Genomic DNA, 21,434 nt, shown 5'->3' with positions numbered 1-21,434 from the left:
CTCCAGTGATGGATCTTATACCTTCTGTGTCCATCTGGTGACGTCTCTGTAATCTGTGTCCATGTCTGTCTCATCATCACTGATGCTAGAAGAGTGAGGTGACCACAGACTCCAGTGATAGGTCTCATACCTTCTGTGTCCATCTGGTGACATCTCTGTAATCTGTGTCCATGTCTGTCTCATCATCATTTATCCCAGAAGGGTGAGGTGACCAAAGACTCCAGTGATAGGTCTCATACCTTCTGTGTCCATCTGGTGACATCTCTGTAGTCTGTTTCCATGTCTGTCTCGTCATCACTGATACTAGAAGAGTGAGGTGACCACAGACTCCATTGATGGGTCTCAACTTCTGTGTCCATCTGGTGACATCTTTGTAATCTGTGTCCATGCCTGTCTCATCATCACTGATGCTAGAAGGATGAGGTGACCAAAGACTCCAGTGATAGGTCTCATACCTTCTGTGTCCATCTGGTGACATCTCTGTAGTCTGTTTCCATGTCTGTCTCGTCATCACTGATACTAGAAGAGTGAGGTGACCACAGACTCCATTGATGGGTCTCAACTTCTGTGTCCATCTGGTGACATCTTTGTAATCTGTGTCCATGTCTGTCTCATCATCACTGATCCTAGAAGGGTGAGGTGACCAAAGACTCCAGTGATAGGTCTCATACCTTCTGTGTCCATCTGGTGACATCTCTGTAGTCTGTGTCCATGTCTGTCTCATCATCACGCATACTAGAAGGGTGAGGTGACCACAGACTCCAGTGATGGATCTCATACCTTCTGTGTCCATCTGGTGACATCTCTGTAATCTGTTTCCATGTCTGTCTCATCATCACTGATCCTAGAAGGGTGAGGTGACCAAAGACTCCAGTGATGGATCTCATACCTTCTGTGTCCATCTGGTGACATCTCTGTAGTCTGTGTCCATGTCTGTCTCATCATCACGCATACTAGAAGGGTGAGGTGACCAAAGACTCCAGTGATAGGTCTCATACCTTCTGTGTCCATCTGGTGACATCTCTGTAGTCTGTGTCCATGTCTGTCTCATCATCACGCATACTAGAAGGGTGAGGTGACCATAGACCCAGTGATAGGTCTCATACCTTCTGTGTCCATCTCTGTAGTCTGTGGCCACTTCCAGTTTTTCTCAAGTCATTTTGGTGTCACTCGCCAGCAGGCTGCACATAAACACCTCTGTCTCTGCTGTGACAAGCACCCACAGGACACCCTCTTACCCTATGTGCTGTCCCGGCATTACTCCAATGAGCCTCGTGAATTATTCTCTTCTTACTGTGATTAGCAGCAAGTACAGATTTATATAATGTTGCCAAAACGTGGACATTATTAGAAATGTAACGGAGTTTGATTAATTACTGTTTTTCTGTCTTTCTGCTCTTCTCAGAGACCTGAGATCATTTCGAGACAGCCGTAAGGAGTTAGAGCGCTGCAGGGAGGGTCTAGAGAGTGCTCTGAACCACAATGCAGAGCTTCCTCGTAAGAAGGCCCAGGAGATGCAGGAAGCCTCATCTGCTGTCCTGACGTCTCGGAAAGCATTCAGGGAGCAGGTTCTGGACTACACCCTGCAGGTCAGACACCAGCGTCACTGCACCCTCAGTATAATGCACTAATGCAGGATATCCAGACTTATACCATCACTCTTTCTCCTGCAGATCAACCTCATCCAGGACAAGAAGAAGTTCTCCATTCTGGAGTTTGTGAGTCTAGAGAAAACGGTTCCTCACACAAATAACCCCATCTTATTGTAGCCCAGCACAGTGTTACCCCGCATATTACCCCAGCACAGTGTTACCCCGCATATTACCCCAGCACAGTGTTACCCCGCATATTACCCCAGCACAGTGTTACCCCGCATATTACCCCAGCACAGTGTTACCCCGCATATTACCCCAGCACAGTGTTACCCAACATATAACCCCAGCACAGTGTTACCCAACATATAACCCCAGCACAGTGTTACCCCGCATATTACCCCAGCACAGTGTTACCCCACATATTACCCCAGCAAAGTGTTACCCCACATATTACCCCAGCACAGTGTTACCCAACATATAACCGCAGCACAGTGTTACCCCAGCAGTGTTACCCCATATATTACCCCAACACAGTGTTACCCCAGCAGTGTTACCCCACATATTACCCCAGCACAGTGTTACCCAACATATTACCCCAGCAGTGTTACCCCATATATTACCCCAACACAGTGTTACCCCAGCAGTGTTACCCCACATATTACCCCAGCACAGTGTTACCCAACATATTACCTCAGCAGTGTTACCCCATATATTACCCCAACACAGTGTTACCCCAGCAGTGTTACCCCACATATTATCCCAGCACAGTGTTACCCAACATATTACCCCAGCAGTGTTACCCCATATATTACCCCAACACAGTGTTACCCCAGCAGTGTTACCCCACATATTATCCCAGCATAGTGTTTCCCCACATATTACCCCAGCACAGTGTTACCCAACATATTACCCCAGCAGTGTTACCCCACATATTACCCCAACACAGTGTTACCGCACATATTACCCCAGCATAGTGTTTCTCCAGCAGTGTTACCCCACATATTACCCCAGCACTGTGTTACCCCACATATTACCCCAGCACAGTGTTACCCCACATATTACCCCGGTACAGTGATCCCCACATATTACCCCAGCACAGTGTTACCCCAGCAGTGTTACCCCACATATTACCCCAGCACAGTGTTACCCCACATATTACCCCAGCACAGTGTTACCCCACATATAACCCCAGCACAGTGTTACCCAACATATAACCCCAGCACAGTGTTACCCCAGCAGTGTTACCCCATATATTACCCCAACACAGTGTTACCCCACATATTATCCCAGCATAGTGTTTCCCCAGCAGTGTTACCCCACATATTACCCCAGCACAGTGTTACCCAACATATTACCCCAGCAGTGTTACCCCATATATTACCCCAACACAGTGTTACCCCAGCAGTGTTACCCCACATATTATCCCAGCATAGTGTTTCCCCAGCAGTGTTACCCCACATATTACCCCAGCACAGTGTTACCCAACATATTACCCCAGCAGTGTTACCCCACATATTACCCCAACACAGTGTTACCGCACATATTACCCCAGCATAGTGTTTCTCCAGCAGTGTTACCCCACATATTACCCCAGCACTGTGTTACCCCAGCAGTGTTACCCCACATATTACCCCAGCACAGTGTTACCCCACATATTACCCCGGTACAGTGATCCCCACATATTACCCCAGCACAGTGTTACCCCACATATTACCCCAGCACAGTGTTACCCCACATATTACCCCAGCACAGTGTTACCCCACATATTACCCCACCAGTGTTACCCCACATATTACCCCAGCTCGGTGTTACTACAGCCGCATATTACCCCAGCACAGTGTTACTACAGCCGCATATTACCCCAGCACGGTGTTACTATAGCCACATATTACCCCAGCACGGTGTTACTACAGCCACATATTACCCCAGCAGTGTTACCCCACATATTACCCCAGCACGGTGTTACTACAGCCACATATTACCCCAGCTAGTGTTACTATGGCCACATATTACCCCAGCAGTGTTGTTACCCCACATATTACCCCAGCAGTGTAACCCCACATATTACCCCAGCATGATGTTACTACAGCCACATATTACCCCAGCACAGTGTTACTATAGCCACATATTACCCCAGCACAGTGTTACTATAGCCACATATTACCCCAGCACAGTGTTACTATAGCCACATATTACCCCAGAACAGTGTTACTATAGCCACATGTTACCCCAGCACGGTGTTACTACAGCCACATGTTACCCCAGCACGGTGTTACTACAGCCACATATTACCCCAGCATGGTGTTACTACAGCCACATATTACCCCAGCACAGTGTTACTACAGCCACATATTACCCCAGCACAGTGTTACTATAGCCACATATTACCCCAGCACAGTGTTACTATAGCCACATATTACCCCAGCACAGTGTTACTATAGCCACATATTACCCCAGCACGGTGTTACTATAGCCACATATTACCCCAGCACAGTGTTACTATAGCCACATATTACCCCAGCACAGTGTTACTATAGCCACATATTACCCCAGCACGGTGTTACTATAGCCACATATTACCCCAGCACGGTGTTACTACAGCCACATATTACCCCAGCACAGTGTTACTACAGCCACATATTGTCACGTCTAGCAAAGTTTGGGGATCCGGCAGCTGAGACTTGCCCAAGGAGGTAGCAGGCTGGGGAAGAACAAAATGAGGGGGTTGGATATAGTTCCTTTGCATGGGATACGGAGCAATGAAGGATGTAGGCGGAGTTTGAGAGTCAATGGAAAGTATTTATTATGTACAGAGCAGAGGTAGAAAACTGAGGTTGATGAACGGTGACGTGAGAACGTTGTCGTAGACAGAGAACTGTGGGTGAGAGTAAAACGAGGCTGAAGACGAGAACCGTGTACTGCGACTTATGAGATGAAACTGCGGTAGAGGAGCTGAGAACTGTGGACGGTAGTTTGGGTCGTGACTGGAGACTGAGAACTGTAGACTGTGGCTTGAAAGAAGAAGCTGGAGATGACGAGCTGAGGACTGTGAATGGTGGTTCGAGGACTTGGTTGGAAGCAAGAATCTGCGGACTGTGGCTTGGAGGACGAGGCAGGAGACCCGGGGTCGTCCGTGCACAAAGGGTCTTACTGAACCGGGTGTTCCAAGAGCGTCTCCACGGGCAGCAGCAGGCTAGGAACGGGAAAACTGCAGCAGCAACTGAGAACTGGCAAAGCAGGGTTAGAAGTACCAGAATACAGCAGGAATCCTGGGAGCACAGGCTAAGCACCTACAACAGGGTTGTAACTTGAAACACTGACATCCCTGTCCTAAACCAGCCCCCTTTTATAGGAAGAAGTCTCCCTGGATTGGCTGGAAAACTAGGAACAGGAATTATGTCAGAAACTTGGTCTCCAACATGGCGGCGCCCAGTAATGCAGACCTTTTCTGACAACATGCTGCTCACTGCCCCTGGTCTCCTAGGCAACGGATTAGTGAGAGCGAGCTGCTGCAGCGGCGTCCCGCCGCCACGAGCGGACCCCCTCAACGCCATTACCGCTGCCTGTACCCTTGAACCCAGCGCCGCAGCCCTCCACCGCCACTGCCCGGCCGCCCCGCGGCCCCAGCGTTCCGGTAAGACCCCGGACGCTGACACATATTACCCCAGCAGTGTTACCCCACATATTACCCCAGCAGTGTTACTATAGCCACATATTACCCCAGCAGTGTTGCCCCACATATTACCCCAGCAGTGTTACCCCACATATTACCCCAGCAGTGTTACCCCAGCATGGTGTAACTACAGCCACATATTACCCCAGCACAGTGTTACTACAGCCACATATTACCACCAGCAGTGTTACCCCACATATTACCCCAGCAGTGTTACCCCACATATTACCCCAGCAGTGTTACCCCACATATTACCCCAGCACAGTGTTACTATAGCCACATATTACCCCAGCAGTTGTACCCCACATGTTACCCCAGCAGTGTTACCCCACATATTACCCCAGCAGTGGTACCCCCACATATTACTCCAGCACATACTTGCCTACCTGACCCTCTCCATGAGGGAGAAAATGCTCTGTTCCTGGACTCTCCTGGTAATGTATGATTGCCAGCACCTGTGGTGAGCTAGGTAAATGATAAGAAAGGTGTCACCACAGGTGATGGCAATCATACATTACCAGGAAAGTCCAGGAACAGAGCATTTTCTCCCTCATGGAGAGGGTCAGGTAGGCAAGTATGCCCCAGCATGGTGTTACTACAGCCATATATTACCCCAGCAGTGTTGCCCCACATATTACCCCAGCAGTGTTACCCCACATATTACCCCAGCAGTGGTACCCCCACATATTACCCCAGCACGGTGTTACCCCACATATTACCCCAGCAGTGGTACCCCCACATATTACCCCAGCACGGTGTTACTACAGCCATATATTACCCCAGCAGTGTTACCCTACATATTACCCCAGCACGGTGATGTAATTTGGGTCCTCACTGACATAATGAGGGTTACCAGAGATTACGATAGGAAAGTTGTGGAATATTGCTGGTTCTCCTGTCACTCCTGTTATCATTGTAGATGACTGTTATCTGCCCCTCCCCAGATGCTGCAGCTGATGGATGCCCAGGGATGTCTCCTGACTCAGAGTCAGACTGTCCTGCAGAACCTGGATGAGTATCGGAAAGGCCTGGCTGCACAGGTGAGCGAGGTCCCGGATACACTATCTCACAATGATTACAGTATACAGCAACCTGGGCAGCAGAGCTGACAATTAATGTCAGTCATATAGGTCACTTACCTGGGGTATATGTATAATAGATTAATACAGAGGTTCTCAAACTCGGTCCTCAGGACCCCACACAGTGCATATTTTGCAGGTAACCCAGCAGGTGCACAGGTGTATTAATTACTCACTGGCACATTTTAAAAGGTCCACAGGTGGCGCTAATTATTTCACTTGTGATTCTGTGAGGAGATCTGCAAAACATGCACCGTGTGGGCCCACGAGGACCGAGTTTGAGAACCTGTGGATTAATATATCATTGGGGTGGAATAGGGCTTCTACAATGCTCGGGTGATGGCTGTCTGTAGTGCCCCCTAGTGTTCTCCAGTGTGTGTGTGTATATGTATATATACACTGCTCAAATAAATAAAGTGAACACTTAAACAACACAATGTAACTCCAAGTCAATCACACTTCTGTGAAATCAAACTGTCCACTTAGGAAGCAACACTGATTGACAATCAATTTCACATGCTGTTGTGCAAATGGAATAGACAACAGGTGGAAATTCTAGGCAATTAGCAAGACAGTTTGCATTCTAAGGTTTTGCTGTGGTGCGCTCCCTGGGTTACTATAGGCAATGCTCTCAGTCCGGAAAGAGAGGGTTCGCATCTATGGAAGAGTTTTCTATTCAGCAACACTTCCCCGCTCCAATTTGAATGGTATCCCCAAAATAGGAGAGAGTAATATATAGTGAAGTACAGCAGGACTCAAATTTGCTCACATTCAATGATATATCAAGTCACACGTATTCTAAGTGTGCAATAAAGATTGAAAACTAGAGTCTACCATGAATTGGCAGACCCATGTACCAGAGTTCGTGGGGTGTCGAAAACGCTCATCCAAATACGCCTGTAATATCACTTCCTTTGGTTTGCAGAAATACACGGCTGGTCTCCTCCAAATTCCTCCACCTCTTCACCACTCCATTTAAAGTAAAAATACCCAAAAATAGGAGGAAATAGCGACATATAGTGAAGTACTGCTTATTTCAATGTGCAAAAAGTAATTTATTTTAAAGTGCAGCACAAGACAATTAGCGTCTTTAAAACATATCTCATAACATCAAAGTGCAATTTGCAGAAAATAAATAAAAACTAAAATCCACGACAGATTGGTGGACCCACGTACCAGAGTTAATGGGGTGACACACTTGACCACCCAAAAGCGCTTCGAATATTGCTCCCCAGGATTTACAGCAACAGTCAGCGAATTCCCTCTGGCTTCTGCAGGTACCTCCAATCAGTCACCAACGCGTTTCTGCCCTTTAAGGGCCTTTGTCAAGGTGTGACACCTTGACCTTTAAAATAAATTACTTTTTGCACATTGAAATAAGCAGTACTTCACTATATATCGCTATTTCCTCCTATTTTTGGGTATTTTTACTTTAAATGGAGCGGTGAAGAGGTGGAGGAATTTGGAGGAGACCTGCCGTGTATTTCTGCAAACCAAAGGAAGTGATATTACAGGCGTATTTGGATGAGCGTTTTCGACACCACACGAACTCTGGTACATGGGTCTGCCAATTCATGGTAGACTCTAGTTTTCAATCTTTATTGCACACTTAGAATACGTGTGACTTGATATATCATTGAATGTGAGCAAATTTGAGTCCTGCTGTACTTCACTATATATTACTCTCTCCTTCTATTTTGGGGATTCCATTCAAATTGGAGCGGGGAAGTGTTGCTGAATAGAAAACTCTTCCATAGATACGAACCCTCTCTTTCCGGACTGAGAGCATTGCCTATAGTAACCCAGGGAGCGCACCACAGCAAAACCTTAGAATGCAAACTGAACTTTTTGGGACACTGGTGACCATCCCGGCTGGTGGATTGCAGCACCTTTGAATTGAGGCGCCATCTGTACATTTGTTTGTTTGCAATTAGCAAGACACCCCCAATAAAGGAGTTTTTCTGCAGGTGGTGACCACAGACCACTTCTCAGCTCCTATGCTTTCTGGCTGATGTTTTGGTCACTTTTGAAAGCTGGCGGTGCTTTTACTCTAGTGGTAGCATGAGAAGGAGTCTACAACCCACACAAGTGGCTCAAGTAGTGCAGCTCATCCAGGATGGCACATCAATGCGAGCTGTGGCAAGAAGGTTTGTTGTGTCTGTCAGCGTAGGGTCCAGAGCATGGAGGCGCTACCAGGAGACAGGCCAGTACGTCAGGAGTCGTGGAGGAGGCCGTAGGAGGGCAACAACCCAGCAGCAGGACCGCTACCTCCGCCTTTGTGCAAGGAGGAACAGGAGGAGCACTGCCAGAGCCCTGCAAAATGACCTCCAGCAAGCCACAAATGTGCATGTGTCTACTCAAACGATCAGAAACAGACTCCATGAGGGTGGTATGAGGGCCCGACGTCCACAGGTGGGGGTTGTGCTTACAGCCCAACACTGTGCAGGATGTTTGGCATTTGCCAGAGAACACCAAGATTGGCAAATTCGCCACTGGTGCCCTGTGCTCTTCACAGATGAAAGCAGGTTCTCACTGAGCACGTGTGACAGACGTGACAGAGTCTGGAGACGCCAATGAGAACGTTCTGCTGCCTGCAACATCCTCCAGCATGACCGGTTTGGCAATGGGTCAGTAATGGTGTGGGTGGCATTTCTTTGGGGGGGGCCACACAGCCCTCCATGTGCTCGCCAGAGGTAGCCTGGCTGCCATTAGGTACCGAGATGAGATCCTCAGACCCCTTGTGAGACCATATGCTGGTGCGGTTGTCCCTGGGTTCCTCCGAATGCAAGACAATGCTAGACCTCATGTGGCTGGAGTGTGTCAGCAGTTCCTGCAAGAAGAAGGCATTGATGCTATGGACTGGCCCGCCCGTTCCCCAGACCTGAATCCAATTGAGCACATCTGGGACATCATGTCTCGCTCCATCCACCAACGCCACGTTGCACCACAGACTGTCCAGGAGTTGGCGGATGCTTTAGTCCAGGTCTGGGAGGAGATCCTTCAGGAGACCATCCGCCACCTCATCAGGAGCATGCCCAGGCGTTGTAGGGAGGTCATACAGGCATGTGGAGGCCACACACACTACTGAGCCTCATTTTGACTTGTTTTAAGGACATTACATCAAAGTTGGATCAGCCTGTAGTGTGTTTTTCCACTTTAATTTTGAGTGTGATTCCAAATCCAGACCTCCATGGGTTAATACATTTGATTTCCATTGATAATTTGTGTGATTTTGTTGTCAGCACATTCAACTATGTAAAGAACAAAGTATTTAATAAGAATATTTCATTCATTCAGATCTAGGATGTGTTATTTTAGTGTTCCCTTTATTTGAGCAGTGTATATGTGTATATATATATATATATATATATATATATACACACACACACACACACACTGTATACATATAGGAAGATTATACTGCTCAGGACAAACCAGGGGCGATTTAAGAGAGATGGGGACCCGCGTGCAGCTTCCGTTGCGGGTGCCCTCCACTAATGAAGACCATGCAGAGGGTAACACAACTCCACAGGGAGCTATACAGAGACCATGCAGAGGGTAACACAACTCCACAGGGAGCTATACAGAGACCATGCAGAGGATAACGCAACTTCCATAGGGAGCTATACAGAGACCATGCAGTGGGTAACACAACTCCACAGGGAGCTATACAGAGACCATGCAGAGGATAACACAACTTCCATAGGGAGCTATACAGAGACCATGCAGTGGGTAACACAACTCCATAGGGAGCTATACAGAGACCATGCAGTGGGTAACACAACTCCACAGGGAGCTATACAGAGACCATGCAGAGGATAACGCAACTTCCATAGGGAGCTATACAGAGACCATGCAGAGGGTAACACAACTCCACAGGGAGCTATACAGAGACCATGTTGAGTGTAACACGACACCACAGGGAGCTATACAGAGACCATGCTGAGGGTAACACAACTCCACAGGGAGCTATACAGAGACCATGCAGAGGGTAACACAACTCCACAGGGAGCTATACAGAGACCATGCAGAGGGTAACACAACTCCACAGGGAGCTATACAGAGACCATGCAGAGGGTAACACTACTCCACAGGGAGCTATACAGAGACCATGCAGAGGGTAACACTACTCCACAGGGAGCTATACAGAGACCATGCAGAGGGTAACACAACTCCACAGGGAGCTATACAGAGACCATGCAGAGGGTAACACTACTCCACAGGGAGCTATACAGAGACCATGCGGAGAGTAACACGACGCCACAGGGTGCTATACAGAGACAATGCAGAGGGTAACACGACTCCTCAGGGTGCTATACAGAGACCATGCAGAGGGTAACACAACTCCACAGGGAGCTATACAGAGACCATGCAGAGGGTAACACAACTCCACAGGGAGCTATACAGAGACCATGCAGAGGGTAACACTACTCCACAGGGAGCTATACAGAGACCATGCGGAGAGTAACACGACGCCACAGGGTGCTATACAGAGACAATGCAGAGGGTAACACGACTCCTCAGGGTGCTATACAGAGACCATGCAGAGGGTAACACAACTCCACAGGGAGCTATACAGAGACCATGCAGAGGATAACGCAACTTCCATAGGGAGCTATACAGAGACCATGCAGTGGGTAACACAACTCCACAGGGAGCTATACAGAGACCATGCAGAGGATAACACAACTTCCATAGGGAGCTATACAGAGACCATGCAGTGGGTAACACAACTCCATAGGGAGCTATACAGAGACCATGCAGTGGGTAACACAACTCCACAGGGAGCTATACAGAGACCATGCAGAGGATAACGCAACTTCCATAGGGAGCTATACAGAGACCATGCAGTGGGTAACACAACTCCACAGGGAGCTATACAGAGACCATGTTGAGTGTAACACGACACCACAGGGAGCTATACAGAGACCATGCTGAGGGTAACACAACTCCACAGGGAGCTATACAGAGACCATGCAGAGGGTAACACAACTCCACAGGGAGCTATACAGAGACCATGCAGAGGGTAACACTACTCCACAGGGAGCTATACAGAGACCATGCGGAGAGTAACACGACGCCACAGGGTGCTATACAGAGACAATGCAGAGGGTAACACGACTCCTCAGGGTGCTATACAGAGACCATGCAGAGGGTAACACAACTCCACAGGGAGCTATACAGAGACCATGCAGAGGGTAACACAACTCCACAGGGAGCTATACAGAGACCATGCAGAGGGTAACACGACTCCACAGGGAGCTATACAGAGACCATGCAGAGGGTAACATGACTCCACAGGGAGCTATACAGAGACCATGCAGAGGGTAACACAACTCCACAGGGAGCTATACAGAGACCATGCAGAGGGTAACACGACTCCACAGGGAGCTATACAGAGACCATGCAGAGGATAACACGACTCCACAGAGAGCTATACAGAGAACATGCAGAGGGTTACACGACTCCACAGGGAGCTATACAGAGACCATGCAGAGGGTAACACGACTCCACAGGGAGCTATACAGAGACCATGCAGAGGGTAACATGACTACACAGGGAGCTATACAGAGACCATGCAGAGGGTAACACAACTCCACAGGGAGCTATACAGAGACCATGCAGAGGGTAACACGACTCCACAGGGAGCTATACAGAGACCATGCAGAGGATAACACGACTCCTCAGGGAGCTATACAGAGACCATGCAGAGGGTAACACGACTCCACAGGGAGCTATACAGAGACCATGCAGAGGGTAACACGACTCCACAGGGAGCTATACAGAGACCATGCAGAGGATAACACGACTCCACAGGGAGCTATACAGAGGCCATGCAGAGGGTAACACAACTCCACAGGGAGCTATACAGAGACCATGCAGAGGGTAAAACGACTCCACAGGGATCGATACAGAGACCATGCAGAGGGTAACACAACTCCACAGGGAGCTATACAGAGACCATGCAAAGGGTAACACGACTCCACAGAGATCGATACAGAGACCATCCAGAGGGTAACACAACTCCACAGGGAGCTATACAGAGACCATGCAGATGGTAACACAACTCCAGAGGGAGCTATACAGAGACCATGCAGAGGGTAACACAACTCCACAGGGAGCTATACAGAGACCATGCAGAGGGTAACACGACTCCACAGGGAGCTATACAGAGACCATGCAGAGGGTAACACAACTCCACAGGGAGCTATACAGAGACCATGCAGAGGGTAACATGACTCCACAGTGACATAGCATGTATAATGCTGTGGGGCATGGTGTAGTGTGTTAGCACTGTGTATAATGCTGTGGGGCGTGGTGTATTGAGTTAGCACTGTGTACAATACTGTGGGGCATGGTGTAGTGTGTTAGCACTGTGTATAATGCTGTGGGGCATGGTGTAGTGTGTTAGCACTGTGTATAATGCTGTGGGGCATGGTGTAGTGTGTTAGCACTGTGTATAATGCTGTGGGGCGTGGTGTATTGAGTTAGCACTGTGTACAATACTGTGGGGCATGGTGTAGTGTGTTAGCACTGTGTATAATGCTGTGGGGCATGGTGTAGTGTGTTAGCACTGTGTATAATGCTGTGGGGCATGGTGTAGTGTGTAAGCACTGTGTATAATACTGTGGGGCATGGTGTAGTGAGTTAGCACTGTGTATAATGCGGTGGGGCGTGGTGTAGTGAGTTAGCACCGTGTATAATGCTGTGGGGCATAGTGTAGTGAGTTAGCACCGTGTATAATGCTGTGGGGCGTGGTGTAGTGTGTTAGCACCGTGTATAATGCTGTGGGGCGTGGTGTAGTGTGTTAGCACTGTGTATAATGCTGTGGGGCGTGGTGTAGTGAGTTAGCACCGTGTATAATGCTGTGGGGCATGGTGTAGTGTGTTAGCACCGTGTATAATGCTGTGGGGCATGGTGTAGTGAGTTAGCACTGTGTATAATGCTGTGGGGCGTTGTGTAGTGAGTTAGCACTGTGTATAATGCTGTGGGGCATAGTGTAGTGAGTTAGCACCGTGTATAATGCTGTGGGGCGTGGTGTAGTGAGTTAGCACTGTGTATAATGCTGTGGGGCGTGGTGTAGTGAGTTAGCACAGTGTATAATGATGTGGGGTGTGGTGTAGTGAGTTAGCACTGTGTATAATGCTGTGGGGCGTGGTGTAGTGAGTTAGCACTGTGTATAATGCTGTGGGGCGTGGTGTAGTGAGTTAGCACAGTGTACAATACTGTGGGGCATGGTGTAGTGTGTTAGCACTGTGTATAATGCTGTGGGGCATGGTGTAGTGTGTTAGCACTGTGTATAATGCTGTGGGGCATGGTGTAGTGTGTTAGCACTGTGTATAATGCTGTGGGGCGTGGTGTATTGAGTTAGCACTGTGTACAATACTGTGGGGCATGGTGTAGTGTGTTAGCACTGTGTATAATGCTGTGGGGCATGGTGTAGTGTGTTAGCACTGTGTATAATGCTGTGGGGCATGGTGTAGTGTGTAAGCACTGTGTATAATACTGTGGGGCATGGTGTAGTGAGTTAGCACTGTGTATAATGCGGTGGGGCGTGGTGTAGTGAGTTAGCACCGTGTATAATGCTGTGGGGCATAGTGTAGTGAGTTAGCACTGTGTATAATGCTGTGGGGCGTTGTGTAGTGAGTTAGCACTGTGTATAATGCTGTGGGGCATAGTGTAGTGAGTTAGCACCGTGTATAATGCTGTGGGGCGTGGTGTAGTGAGTTAGCACTGTGTATAATGCTGTGGGGCGTTGTGTAGTGAGTTAGCACTGTGTATAATGCTGTGGGGCATAGTGTAGTGAGTTAGCACCGTGTATAATGCTGTGGGGCGTGGTGTAGTGAGTTAGCACTGTGTATAATGCTGTGGGGCGTGGTGTAGTGAGTTAGCACAGTGTATAATGATGTGGGGTGTGGTGTAGTGAGTTAGCACTGTGTATAATGCTGTGGGGCGTGGTGTAGTGTGTTAGCACTGTGTATAATGCTGTGGGGCATGGTGTAGTGTGTAAGCACTGTGTATAATACTGTGGGGCATGGTGTAGTGAGTTAGCACTGTGTATAATGCGGTGGGGCGTGGTGTAGTGAGTTAGCACCGTGTATAATGCTGTGGGGCATAGTGTAGTGAGTTAGCACCGTGTATAATGCTGTGGGGCGTGGTGTAGTGTGTTAGCACTGTGTATAATGCTGTGGGGCGTGGTGTAGTGAGTTAGCACCGTGTATAATGCTGTGGGGCATGGTGTAGTGTGTTAGCACCGTGTATAATGCTGTGGGGCATGGTGTAGTGAGTTAGCACTGTGTATAATGCTGTGGGGCGTTGTGTAGTGAGTTAGCACTGTGTATAATGCTGTGGGGCATAGTGTAGTGAGTTAGCACCGTGTATAATGCTGTGGGGCGTGGTGTAGTGAGTTAGCACTGTGTATAATGCTGTGGGGCGTGGTGTAGTGAGTTAGCACAGTGTATAATGATGTGGGGCGTGGTGTAGTGAGTTAGCACTGTGTATAATGCTGTGGGGCGTGGTGTAGTGAGTTAGCACTGTGTATAATGCTGTGGGGCGTGGTGTAGTGAGTTAGCACAGTGTACAATACTGTGGGGCATGGTGTAGTGTGTTAGCACTGTGTATAATGCTGTGGGGCATGGTGTAGTGTGTTAGCACTGTGTATAATGCTGTGGGGCATGGTGTAGTGTGTTAGCACTGTGTATAATGCTGTGGGGCGTGGTGTATTGAGTTAGCACTGTGTACAATACTGTGGGGCATGGTGTAGTGTGTTAGCACTGTGTATAATGCTGTGGGGCATGGTGTAGTGTGTTAGCACTGTGTATAATGCTGTGGGGCATGGTGTAGTGTGTAAGCACTGTGTATAATACTGTGGGGCATGGTGTAGTGAGTTAGCACTGTGTATAATGCGGTGGGGCGTGGTGTAGTGAGTTAGCACCGTGTATAATGCTGTGGGGCATAGTGTAGTGAGTTAGCACTGTGTATAATGCTGTGGGGCGTTGTGTAGTGAGTTAGCACTGTGTATAATGCTGTGGGGCATAGTGTAGTGAGTTAGCACCGTGTATAATGCTGTGGGGCGTGGTGTAGTGAGTTAGCACTGTGTATAATGCTGTGGGGCGTGGTGTAGTGAGTTAGCACAGTGTATAATGATGTGGGGTGTGGTGTAGTGAGTTAGCACTGTGTATAATGCTGTGGGGCGTGGTGTAGTGTGTTAGCACTGTGTATAATGCTGTGGGGCGTGGTGTATTGAGTTAGCACTGTGTACAATACTGTGGGGCATGGTGTAGTGTGTTAGCACTGTGTATAATGCTGTGGGGCATGGTGTAGTGTGTTAGCACTGTGTATAATGCTGTGGGGCATGGTGTAGTGTGTTAGCACTGTGTATAATGCTGTGGGGCGTGGTGTATTGAGTTAGCACTGTGTACAATACTGTGGGGCATGGTGTAGTGTGTTAGCACTGTGTATAATGCTGTGGGGCATGGTGTAGTGTGTTAGCACTGTGTATAATGCTGTGGGGCATGGTGTAGTGTGTAAGCACTGTGTATAATACTGTGGGGCATGGTGTAGTGAGTTAGCACTGTGTATAATGCGGTGGGGCGTGGTGTAGTGAGTTAGCACCGTGTCTAATGCTGTGGGGCATAGTGTAGTGAGTTAGCACCGTGTATAATGCTGTGGGGCGTGGTGTAGTGAGTTAGCACTGTGTATAATGCTGTGGGGCGTGGTGTAGTGAGTTAGCACAGTGTATAATGATGTGGGGTGTGGTGTAGTGAGTTAGCACTGTGTATAATGCTGTGGGGCGTGGTGTAGTGAGTTAGCACTGTGTATAATGCTGTGGGGCGTGGTGTAGTGAGTTAGCACAGTGTATAATGATGTGAGGTGTGGTGTAGTGAGTTAGCACTGTGTATAATGCTGTGGGGCATGTTGTAGTGAGTTAGCACCGTGTATAATGCTGTGGGGCATGGTGTAGTGTGTTAGCACTGTATAATGATGTGGGGCGTAGTGTAGTGTTAGCACTGTGTATAATGCTGTGGGGCATGGTGTAGTGTGTTAGCACTGTGTATAATGCTGTGGGGCGTGGTGTAGTGTGTTACCACTGTGTATAATGCTGTGGGGCGTGGTGTAGTGTGTTAGCATTGTGTATAATGCTGTGGGGCGTGGTGTAGTGAGTTAGCACTGTGTATAATGCTGTGGGGCATGGTGTAGTGAGTTAGCACTGTGTATAATGATGTGGGGCGTGGTGTAGTGTGTTAGCACTGTGTATAATGCTGGGGGGCGTGGTGTAGTGTGTTAGCACTGTGTATAATGCTGTGGGGCGTGGTGTAGTGAGTTAGCACTGTGTATAATGCTGTGGGGCATGGTGTAGTGTGTTAGCACTGTGTATAATGCTGTGCGGCATGGTGTAGTGTGTTAGCACTGTGTATAATGCTGTGGGGCATGGTGTAGTGAGTTAGCACAGTGTATAATGATGTGGGACGTGGTGTAGTGAGTTAGCACTGTGTATAATGCTGTGGGGCATGGTGTAGTGAGTTAGCACAGTGTATAATGATGTGGGGTGTGGTGTAGTGAGTTAGCACCGTGTATAATGCTGTGGGGCGTGGTGTAGTGAGTTAGCACTGTGTATAATGCTGTGGGGCGTGGTGTAGTGAGTTAGCACAGTGTATAATGATGTGGGGTGTGGTGTAGTGAGTTAGCACTGTGTATAATGCTGTGGGGCGTGGTGTAGTGAGTTAGCACTGTGTATAATGCTGTGGGGCGTGGTGTAGTGAGTTAGCACAGTGTATAATGATGTGAGGTGTGGTGTAGTGAGTTAGCACTGTGTATAATGCTGTGGGGCATGTTGTAGTGAGTTAGCACCGTGTATAATGCTGTGGGGCATGGTGTAGTGTGTTAGCACTGTATAATGATATGGGGCGTAGTGTAGTGTTAGCACTGTGTATAATGCTGTGGGGCATGGTGTAGTGTGTTAGCACTGTGTATAATGCTGTGGGGCGTGGTGTAGTGTGTTACCACTGTGTATAATGCTGTGGGGCGTGGTGTAGTGTGTTAGCACTGTGTATAATGCTGTGGGGCGTGGTGTAGTGAGTTAGCACTGTGTATAATGCTGTGGGGCGTGGTGTAGTGAGATAGCACTGTGTATAATGGTGTGGTGTAGTGAGATAGCACTGTGTATAATGCTGTGGGGCATGGTGTAGTGAGTTAGCACTGTGTATAATGCTGTGGGGCGTGGTGTAGTGTGTTAGCACTGTGTATAATGCTGTGGAGCATGGTGTAGTGAGATAGCACTGTGTATAATGCTGTGGGGCGTGGTGTAGTGAGTTATCACTGTGTATAATGCTGTGGGGCGTGGTGTAGTGAGTTAGCACTGTGTATAATGCTGTGGGGCGTGGTGTAGTGTGTTAGCACTGTGTATAATGCTGTGGGGCGTGGTGTAGTGAGATAGCACTGTGTATAATGCTGTGGGTCGTGGTGTAGTGAGATAGCACTGTGTATAATGCTGTGGGGCGTGCTGTAGTGAGTTAGCACTGTGTATAATGCTGTGGGGCGTGCTGTAGTGAGTTAGCACTGTGTATAATGCTGTGGGGCGTGGTGTAGTGAGATAGCACTGTGTATAATGCTGTGGGGCGTGGTGTAGTGTGTTAGCACTGTGTATAATGCTGTGGGGCGTGGTGTAGTGTGTTAGCACTGTGTATAATGATGTGGGGCCTGGTGTAGTGAGTTAGCACTGTGTATAATGCTGTGGGGCCTGGTGTAGTGAGATAGCACTGTGTATAATGCTGTGGGGCGTGGTGTAGTGAGATAGCACTGTGTATAATGCTGTGGGGCGTGGTATAGTGAGTTAGCACTAGTGATGAGCACCGGAAATTTTTCGGGTTTTGGTTTTGGGTTCGGTTCCGCGGCCGTGTTTTGGGTTCGAACGCGTTTTGGCAAAACCTCACCGAATTTTTTTTGTCGGATTCGGGTGTGTTTTGGATTCGGGTGTTTTTTTCAAAAAACCCTAAAAAACAGCTTAAATCATAGAATTTGGGGGTCATTTTGATCCCAAAGTATTATTTAACTCAATAACCATAATTTCCACTCATTTTCAGTCTATTCTGAATACCTCACACCTCACAATATTATTTTTAGTCCTAAAATTTGCACCGAGGTCGCTGGATGGCTAAGCTAAGCGACCCAAGTGGCCGACACAAACACCTGGCCCATCTAGGAGTGGCACTGCAGTGTCACGCAGGATGGCCCTTCCAAAAAACACTCCCCAAACAGCACATGACGCAAAGAAAAAAAGAGGCGCAATGAGGTAGCTGTGTGAGTAAGCTAAGCGACCCTAGTGGCCGACACAAACACCTGGCCCATCTAGGAGTGGCACTGCAGTGTCACGCAGGATGGCCCTTCCAAAAAACACTCCCCAAACAGCACATGACGCAAAGAAAAAAAGAGGCGCAATGAGGTAGCTGTGTGAGTAAGCTAAGCGACCCTAGTGGCCGACACAAACACCTGGCCCATCTAGGAGTGGCACTGCAGTGTCACGCAGGATGGCCCTTCCAAAAAACACTCCCCAAACAGCACATGACGCAAAGAAAAAAAGAGGCGCAATGAGGTAGCTGTGTGAGTAAGCTAAGTGACCCTAGTGGCCGACACAAAGACCTGGCCCATTTAGGAGTGGCACTGCAGTGTCACGCAGGATGGCCCTTCCAAAAAACACTCCCCAAACAGCACATGACGCAAAGAAAAAAAGAGGCGCAATGAGGTAGCTGTGTGAGTAAGCTAAGCGACCCTAGTGGCCGACACAAAGACCTGGCCCATCTAGGAGTGGCACTGCAGTGTCACGCAGGATGGCCCTTCCAAAAAACACCCCCCAAACAGCACATGACGCAAAGAAAAATGAAAGAAAAAAGAGGTGCAAGATGAAATTGTCCTTGGGCCCTCCCACCCACCTTTATGTTGTATAAACAGGACATGCACACTTTAACCAACCCATCATTTCAGTGACAGGGTCTGCCACACGACTGTGACTGAAATGACGGGTTGGTTTGGACCCCCACCAAAAAAGAAGCAATTTATCTCTCCTTGCACAAACTGGCTCTACAGAGGCAAGATGTCCACCTCATCATCATCCTCCGATATATCACCGTGTACATCCCCCTCCTCACAGATTATCAATTCGTCCCCAGTGGAATCCACCATCTCAGCTCCCTGTGTACTTTGTGGAGGCAATTGCTGCTGGTGAATGTCTCCACGGAGGAATTGATTATAATTCATTTTAATGAACATCATCTTCTCCACATTTTCTGGATGTAACCTCGTACGCCGATTGCTGACAAGGTGAGCGGCGGCACTAAACACTCTTTCGGAGTATACACTTGTGGGAGGGCAACTTAGGTAGAATAAAGCCAGTTTGTGCAAGGGCCTCCAAATTGCCTCTTTTTCCTGCCAGTATAAGTACGGACTGTGTGACGTGCCTACTTGGATGCGGTCACTCATATAATCCTCCACCATTCTTTCAATGGGGAGAGAATCATATGCAGTGACAGTAGACGACATGTCCGTAATCGTTGTCAGGTCCTTCAGTCCGGACCAGATGTCAGCATCAGCAGTCGCTCCAGACTGCCCTGCATCACCGCCAGCGGGTGGGCTCGGAATTCTGAGCCTTTTCCTCGCACCCCCAGTTGCGGGAGAATGTGAAGGAGGAGATGTTGACAGGTCGCGTTCCGCTTGACTTGACAATTTTGTCACCAGCAGTTCTTTGAACCCCAGCAGACTTGTGTCTGCCGGAAAGAGAGATCCAAGGTAGGTTTTAAATCTAGGATCGAGCACGGTGGCCAAAATGTAGTGCTCTGATTTCAACAGATTGACCACCCGTGAATCCTTGTTAAGCGAATTAAGGGCTCCATCCACAAGTCCCACATGCCTAGCGGAATCGCTCTGTGTTAGCTCCTCCTTCAATGTCTCCAGCTTCTTCTGCAAAAGCCTGATGAGGGGAATGACCTGACTCAGGCTGGCAGTGTCTGAACTGACTTCACGTGTGGCAAATTCAAAGGGCAGCAGAACCTTGCACAACGTTGAAATCATTCTCCACTGCGCTTGAGACAGGTGCATTCCACCTCCTATATCGTGCTCAGTTGTATAGGCTTGAATGGCCTTTTGCTGCTCCTCCAACCTCTGAAGCATATAGAGGGTTGAATTCCACCTCGTTACCACTTCTTGCTTCAGATGATGGCAGGGCAGGTTCAGGCATTTTTGGTGGTGCTCCAGTCTTCTGTACGTGGTGCCTGTACGCCGAAAGTGTCCCGCAATTCTTCTGGCCACCAACAGCATCTCTTGCACGCCCCTCTCGTTTTTTAAATAATTCTGCACCACCAAATTCAAGGTATGTGCAAAACATGGGACGTGCTGGAATTTGCCCAGATTTAATGCACACACAATATTGCTGGCGTTGTCCGATGCCACAAATCCACAGGAGAGTCCAATTGGGGTAAGCCATTCTGCGATGATCTTCCTCAGTTGCCGTAAGAGGTTTTTAGCTGTGTGCGTATTCTGGAAAGCGGTGATACAAAGCGTAGCCTGCCTAGGAAAGAGTTGGCGTTTGCGAGATGCTGCTACTGGTGCCGCCGCTGCTGTTCTTGCGGCGGGAGTCCATACATCTACCCAGTGGGCTGTCACAGTCATATAGTCCTGAGCCTGCCCTGCTCCACTTGTCCACATGTCCGTGGTTAAGTGGACATTGGGTACAACTGCATTTTTTAGGACACTGGTGAGTCTTTTTCTGAGGTCTGTGTACATTTTCGGTATCGCCTGCCTAGAGAAATGGAACCTAGATGGTATTTGGTACCGGGGACACAGTACCTCCAACAAGTCTCTAGTTGCCTCTGCAGTAATGATGGATACCGGAACCAGGTTTCTCACCGCCCAGGATGCCAAGGCCTCAGTTATCCGCTTTGCAGCAGGATGACTGCTGTGATATTTCATCTTCCTCGCAAAGGACTGTTGGACAGTCAATTGCTTGGTGGAAGTAGTAAAAGTGGTCTTACGAGTACGACTTCCCCTCTGGGATGACCATCGACTCCCAGCAGCAACAACAGCAGCGCCAGCAGC

General features: G+C 48.5%; 1 protein-coding gene across 1 annotated transcript in view; it reads left to right on the top strand.

Annotated features, from left to right (window-relative positions):
• Positions 1 to 21,434, top strand: part of ACAP1 (ArfGAP with coiled-coil, ankyrin repeat and PH domains 1) — a 289,787-nt gene that overhangs the window by 204,434 nt on the left and 63,919 nt on the right. The window contains exons 6-8 of the mRNA XM_063950432.1: positions 1,406 to 1,589; positions 1,674 to 1,718; positions 6,213 to 6,308. Coding sequence (XP_063806502.1) covers positions 1,406 to 1,589; positions 1,674 to 1,718; positions 6,213 to 6,308 — 325 coding nt within the window. The remainder of the gene's footprint in view (positions 1 to 1,405; positions 1,590 to 1,673; positions 1,719 to 6,212; positions 6,309 to 21,434) is intronic.

Source organism: Pseudophryne corroboree, assembly GCF_028390025.1.
Source record: "Pseudophryne corroboree isolate aPseCor3 chromosome 6 unlocalized genomic scaffold, aPseCor3.hap2 SUPER_6_unloc_3, whole genome shotgun sequence".
Classification (NCBI taxonomy): domain Eukaryota; kingdom Metazoa; phylum Chordata; class Amphibia; order Anura; family Myobatrachidae; genus Pseudophryne; species Pseudophryne corroboree.
The sequence above is the reverse complement of the archived record's forward strand: the minus strand, read 5'-3'. Positions and strand labels throughout refer to the sequence as shown.